Source organism: Dermacentor albipictus, chromosome 1, assembly GCF_038994185.2.
Source record: "Dermacentor albipictus isolate Rhodes 1998 colony chromosome 1, USDA_Dalb.pri_finalv2, whole genome shotgun sequence".
Classification (NCBI taxonomy): Eukaryota; Metazoa; Arthropoda; class Arachnida; order Ixodida; family Ixodidae; genus Dermacentor; species Dermacentor albipictus.
This window is the reverse complement of record NC_091821.1, coordinates 440281167-440288381: the sequence shown is the minus strand read 5'-3', so window position 1 is coordinate 440288381 and position 7215 is coordinate 440281167. Positions and strand designations below refer to the sequence as shown.

General features: G+C 46.3%; 1 protein-coding gene across 2 annotated transcripts in view; it reads right to left on the bottom strand.

Annotated features, from left to right (window-relative positions):
* Positions 1-3767: 3767 nt before the first annotated feature.
* The window catches only part of LOC135919946 (neural cell adhesion molecule 2-like), a 284587-nt gene continuing 281139 nt past the window's right edge, over positions 3768-7215 (bottom strand). For both annotated transcript variants that reach the window (XM_065453967.2, XM_065453968.2), the window contains exons 12-13: positions 5294-6306; positions 3768-4494 (exon numbers count right to left, since the gene is read on the bottom strand). In XM_065453967.2, the coding sequence (XP_065310039.2) occupies positions 6155-6306 (152 nt within the window). In that variant the 3' untranslated portion in view covers positions 3768-4494; positions 5294-6154. The remainder of the gene's footprint in view (positions 4495-5293; positions 6307-7215) is intronic.

Below are 7215 nucleotides of genomic sequence, written 5' to 3'. Positions count from 1 at the left end.
GGCGACACCGAGACGTGCACTTCACACCTGGTTCTTTCGTGCCCCTATGGTCTCCGACCCGTAGGGTTGGCCTGCCAGAAAAACTGCTGTCTCGTTACAACAGGCCCATACCGAGTGCTTCTTGCCGTGACTCCAGTCACCTACGAGCTCGCCCCTGACGCCCCATATGCTTCCCAGTCCAGTGATATCGTGCACGTTACACGACTTAAGCAGCATCACCCTCCCAGTAATGACATTTAGACGCTCCGGACCGGGGCATAATGCCACACGCCTGTGGTATTTGATTGTTTGAACGAGGCGCGTGGGTATCATAACTCCAGAAAAGAGGAGGAAGAACTGGACTCGCGCTGTGAATCTCGCTGGTCAGCGCTGCAACCGCTGTTGTAAATGTAACCTGTAAATAGTTGCTCGTCTTACTGACTCGTCCTTCGCGTAACAATATTAATACACCTTCATTTTAAAAGCGGCAGAACTAAAGGCCTGAATTTCAATTCTTTTGGCAAGTACTTTACACTTAGAAAACGGAGAAAAAAGAGGGTCATGTGCGCTGGTGATCGAGACAGAGAATATGTCGCGAATAACTCCAGGCACACGGCAGGTGGGATTGTTAATCTGTTGTATGACGGAATGTTTTTAATTGCGTACCACGTACCTTGCTCACTGCAAAACAGGCCAACTCCAGGGATGGGCCGGGTGTTGCGATGGTTTGTTCGTCACAATGACAGGAGCTATAGTTGTGCTGCAAGATTAGGATGTCTCTTGGCGCACACGGCACCACACGCACCATTTTTAAAGAATGTATGAGTAGCAGGTAGTAGCAGTGTAGAGGAAAATCAGCGGGTATATTTTGTTAGCAACTGCTCTTGAAAAACAACTTAGGTTGGCTCATAGTGTGTTTCAGCTAACTTGTGCCACGACATCAAAAAAATTCCTAAAATATATGCTTTGCACTTCGTACGTCAAAACGCAGTGAAACTGTATTAGTGATTCGTGAAACCCTTTAGAACGTCCGCACGAGTCTTGCTCGAAATTTCGCAAAGGATTCATTATATTATTGCAATTATTTTTCTGCAGCCGAATAAAAATGCCAGGGTTATTTATTTAAAAAAGTTATTGACGTTTCACTTCGTGAAACCGAATGACGTGCAAGCGTATTGGTGTTGTAGCACACACAACACTATCGGCCCTCGGTGTGCCTTTACGCCTACACTGTCCGCATCACAGATCGTATTCAAGACAGGGCTCGCGCGGCCGCGCCACACGCAGCAACCACCGGACTAGAACGCTCCGTTGTAAACAGTCGCTAACCGCACTGGCAACAGTGCGGCAAACTGCCAAACAGCAAGTGTCCCTACTCGACGACCGCGAACACTCGCTGTCAAAACGCTGACGCGAGGAATCGCGACTGCAGCCGCGAGCGAAGTGACCTTCGTGCTGTCTATCGCTTGAACGCAAACTCAGCGGTGAGAACACAGCGCACGCAGAGGTACGAGCCGTCGGTGCGCGTAAACTGTGACCCCAAAGGAGATCGTCTTCAAGATAAAGCGCACGTGACCGCGTGCGGCCGAGGTCTAACGCCCACTCTCCATCCTCTCCCCCGTTGCGATGGCCTAATGCGCACGACAGAATAGGGCGCGCTTACTTCGCTTACGCACGCGACATTGAGCCGCCACCATCGGCTCACTGTCGCACACCTTCACTCGCACACACAACGTACGGCGCGTGAGGACGTCGTTACTACGTGACAAACCCACTACCGCATGCATCGCAAAGAATACCAGTAGCGACTGCCAGAGGGGGTCAACCCAGCGTCCATCCGCCTACTTTCCTCCTCCATTTCACTAAACGTTACCTACATATTCCTCTAGGTGGTGGTATTAGCCACGCGATATGCGCACTCCTTCGTGCTATACCCAGCGCGCTATTTTCATCTAGAGACACCTCCCTCGTTCGCGTGCTTCGCGGCCTCAGACCTACATTGCCGATTTGAAGAGCTGGCCAGTTACGATTGCGCATTGCGCGTAAACATTAGCTGTATGGCACGAACATACTCATATAAACAGGCACTATCAGGGATCTTAGACAGAATGGCCACACGCGATAGATACGAAATGCTGGCTCATGTCGCCTCCGTCTAGCGGATCTGCACGGTGGAGCCTGTGGAACGCGACGAGGCATGCAAAATAGGGAATCGCATGCTAAGATAAACGGCGAATAAGTTGCTGCCTCTTTCGAGTGGGGCATATACACAAGATGACAGGTATTCTACAATTTTTATAATTTAAGTTGCAAAGAGAGTCCAGTGCTCCGGAGTGAGCTTTGCTGCGGGCTGTTTATCGATTGAAATTTGATGCTGACTACGCTGCCGACTTTCGCAGGCGGACTTCATCATCGCCGTACGAAAACAATTGGGATATTACTATAATAGTTGTGTTGTAATATGTCGGGGCACGCAATGAGTATAGAAACTATGCAGTAGTGCTCGCCATTTTCGTGGGTAACCTCTGCATTGGGTATGTCATTTGAGGAGATTCAATAAAATTTCTAGAATGAAATTCAACGACAAACTAAGAAAGCTTTTCGGCATTGAAAATACTAATAAAACAAAAACGCATAACATACATGAGGGAAGTTGTAGGTTGCTTAAAGAAACATCGAACTTATTCCTTTCCAATAAAGTAACAGTCCAGGTTCTACATTTCACGAGCTCAAGAAAACGTGTAGGAGACCCAAACTAGCATTGCGCAAATATAGGCGCTACACACAGCCCAAACAGATTTTCCAAAGAAATCGTTCTTTATGAATTGGATATGGTGTACTGTTTGGCTTCAGCCGTTGGGGATCGATTAAAAAAAGAACGTTGATACTTTTTGGTTTTATCAAGTCAGGTTGGCTGATGAAGTTATGCGGCAAGGCCAGGGGATTAGCAATAGAGTGGGCCGAGGAACTTCTGCGGTCATCCAAAGAATGCGAAAAGGGCGAAAAAATTGTGGCGCCTGGCGGTAATGTATCCTACAGGACGGTGGCCTTCTCCTGGAAACCAGAGTTGTTGGTCTTTTTTTTTTCGGCGTCTTCCTACGTACAGTTTCCGTGATACATAGTACTTGGTTCAAACATCTTGTTTAGGGCGTCAGCATCAGTACACCGAGGCACCTGTTACCGTAGCATGTTTTTTTTTTCTTATTTCTGGTGCCTCATTGTCTCTGGGGCGAGGAAAGATTATGCGTACAACAGTTACATTTTGGTGGAAACAAATTATTTTGAATTTTCTCAATGCGTGCTGCAGCATCCTCGTTGAAGGCTTTGAGTTTTGTTCGATAACATGGTGCAACCTAACTAAGCTATAATAGATTTTCAAATAGATTTTTTTAAAATATAGTTTTGAATCACTCAAGCGAATACGGGAGCATTGCGAACAAGGCACCCGCATGGGAGCCGAAACGTCTTGTTTCCCTTTTCATGGGCTTGGTCGGCGGCCGTTTTACCTTTGACTAGGATGGGCACCTATATGCCGTTGGTCGTGTTAGTTCACTATGAATAGGCTTTCTTAATAAAGGCTTGGAAAACGTCATTTAAGACATTCATGCAGATCGGTTTCCTGTTACGTCCAAACAGAATGCTAAAAATGTGCCCAATAGCTTCTACAATTAGGTCGCAAAATTCTACGCTTCTTACCTTTCCAATTCGCCACTGCGAAGGCCTCGGCGCAGTCACTGTGCAGCCCCCTCTCCCTTCATTTGACAAGGCACACAAGACAAACACTTAACTTCATTTAAACTTCGTTTTTATTGTCAACATTTCCGAAAAACATTAGACCAACAGAAAACAAGAAAAACAAACACATAAATAAGGGAGGAAACGTATGGCACAGTTCACGCGGTAATGTTTAGTGTAAATTACACAGGGTGCGTCGCTGACAAAAGAATGAACAGCCCGTGTGGCCCGCGAAAACGTGTATTCTTCCGAACGCGCGGTCCTAACTTTCGCGCACTCATCGATGTGTTCTCGCCTCTCCAAGCTTGAATTTGTGCCGGTCCCTTCAAAGCATCTAAAAAAGAAGGGCACTGGTGTAACAAGAAGAATAATGTGATGGCGACAACCGCAACATTGTCCTTCGTATAACGCGAAGTGTCAACGGAGTGGCTCTATGTACACAGGAAACGCCTGAAAGGTTCCAGGGTAATTATGAAGAGAGCAAGAGATGGGGGCATGATAGAGTGAGAAAGGTTCGGGACTAGAAGTAGGTCGGTGGGATAGACCGCGGGGAATAGAAAAATAACATCTCCGGAATAGTTGTCAAAAGCACAAGATCAACGACGCCACACTCGCAAGGTGCTAGCACGTCTTTCTGACCGCTTCATGGTGAACACAATCGAACCCCGCTTGTTGCCGTCCGTGATCTTTACTTTTGCTCCTTGTGTTCACTTCTTGTTCTTTTGCTTCCTCTCCACTCCATTCACTCATTTCTGATCAATATGTGGCACCGCCTGGTACCTGCGTCAAAAAAAAAAGTGAAGGGCACATTAGTTCACTAGTTTTATCGGTGTTCTGAGTCAGTAGTGACTTTCACATTGGGGCAATCTGGATACACTTTCGCCTATCATTCCTTGACTTATAATACTCATGCAGAGCAAGATAGCACTGCACGATAACCAAATTTTACCGTTCTTGAGCGCGCACCATTAAGCGTGGTCCAATACTTTTCTAAGGAAAAGAACTCACAAACACACAAAAATGCATTGCCTATGCTGCGAAAGTGATTGGTATCTTCTAAGATTTCGTTGTGTTATTAATTAGGCACTGATCTGCTCATCTGCCTCTTGACATTACTACAGTGCCTACAGGCCTGACAAGCTTTACAGTGAGTTTGAGCTCGCGGTGTACCATTCAAACTGGTCAAAGCACATAGACAAAAAAAAAGAATTTCTGCTGTTTCTTGGACTCCTCTTTCCCAGCCTGAATTATTTCCCCTCACCCAGCTGGATTATTTCCCCTCACTAAAACACCTCAACATAACTCATTTGCGCAAGATAAATAATGTAAACCGTAATATTTTGTTCAGCGTTTACGAATATTTACTTTAGCGACACGTAATGTTCGAACATCATTTAGCGTGGTATGTGCTACCATACGTAATGTCGTTATTGAAAACGAGAACGTTAGGAACATGGCTCACTAAGCTCCCTGGGTGGGTCATCGAGAGCAACGTCTAATAGCAAGATTGAACAGTTTAGCATCGCAAGTGTTAAGAAGTAGCAGGCGAGTTGTGACTTCCAGCATGTATTCAACTTACAGGTTGCAGCTAGCAGGCAGCCGTCGGTAAAGATTCCCTCGTCTTCCTTCCTTGTTGAGCCTGAGATCACGAGAACTACGAACATGCGTAAAGTCAATGGGAGTTTTCCACCACTCACATCCACCGTTTATAAACTTTCACTTATGTACACGATTCACTTGTCTTATGCATCAAACAGCACGTCCAAGTCTCGTTGATCCTGAGATGCACAAGGCGAGTGGATTGGTTGTTGGCGGCCGAAAAATGCCGATGGGCACACATCTGAAGCCATAACAATTCGCAATCACGCGACAAGACACACCGTAGCATAACATATCTTGAATCACTAACTGCCCACTGGCTCGAGTACAGAAGAGTGCTCCTAGTCTTGACATTCGCTGTACTTGCTCGTGCTTGTTTTCCGCCGAACACTCACAGTCGAGGAGGTCGAAGTGAAAATGCTCGCGCTTAGGTTCAGAAAGCTGCACTGGTCACCGCACCACACAGCTGCTCTCGAAGAGTCATGGCTTTCATTAGCCATTGCACTGACCACCACCTTTTATCTTTTTGTTTGCTATCGCAGTAGCCCGGAAACCAGGTGTAAATTTTAAATGGTAAAGCCAGAAGAAACTCTAGAAATAAAGCTTGTTCGCATAAGTGATTCGACCATTCGAGCTTCCGGATGCTGCTTCCATCGGTCGTCTTCTTCACAAAAACGCTGCTTCTTCAATCGAAATTTTTGGTAGTTGATTGCTGATTGGGCGACCCGCACAAAATTGATAAGCCGGCGGGATATACGAGTCCTGGTGCCGGCATCACGCTGACGCTGTCGTAGAGAGTGGCTAACCGCTTCGTGGCTGCGCAGGCTGTGGCCGTCGAGGCTCATAGGCCGGTGCTCTTCTTGACAATCCACACTTGGTTGTCTTCCTTGGGGTAGATGGAGGATATCTGCAGTTGCGTGGCCTCCTGAGGACTGGCCGCTGTGGTTGAAGGGCAGGCGTCTTCGTCTGTCACATCCTTCTTGGCCTCTCGACCTGTGCAGAGGGCGCAAATGATGAAACAACCTCGCCGCTTCATCGAGAAGTGAGGGCACAAAACGAAGCCGCACCTAGAGCGCCCTCGAATATCAGCCACTTGCCTTTGACGCAGAATGGCAGCCTCATTTCAAAAGTTTCAACACCGCGCACATGGCAAATTTACAAGAGCGCAGGAATTGTGTCAAGAAATAAACTCAGGTATACTTGTTCAATTCGGGAATGATCTGTTTAGCTTACTTACACAAGATTAAAGAACAAAGTAATCGTGCACACTGTGTTCAGATATGGCCGCAAGGTTCGGCATTACTAGCCGTCCCAGTTTCGTTGGATCTAAAACAATGTCGTGTCACACAGTGTCATATTGATATACAACAAGGGTGGAATCTCTAGAAACCAAGCTCGCTGCATAAGGATTACTCACTTTTCGAAATACATGAAAGTAGCAAGACAAATTTGAAATCGCCAATGAAGACACTCGTTGCTATAACAGAATACAGTCGTTTAAGTAACTGCATCACTGACCGCTTCATTGTTGAAGTGTCCGAGTGAGATTTGCAGCCTCCAATCATTCGCTAGCTAAAATAAATGCCTTCGTTAGGCCTACCAGGTAAATTGTAACACATGTCATTCCTGGGATAACCAAAACAAGCAGTGGTAAATGACAAACCATGCAGAAGCAGAAGCAAATGGGTCCAGCAATCAATATATGTGTCCCCTTGTTTTCGAAGTATCAATGGAACACCGCACAAAGAACATTGATACCAACGCATGTAGGGGAGAAAACTGGGAGTAAACAAGGCCATGAAATGTCCACACGGGGCGTAGCTAATAATCCGCGCATGGGCATTTCCCGAAGAAGATGAAGTGAGAGCGAACAGAATGAAAATTATCTATCTAATTCAAAAA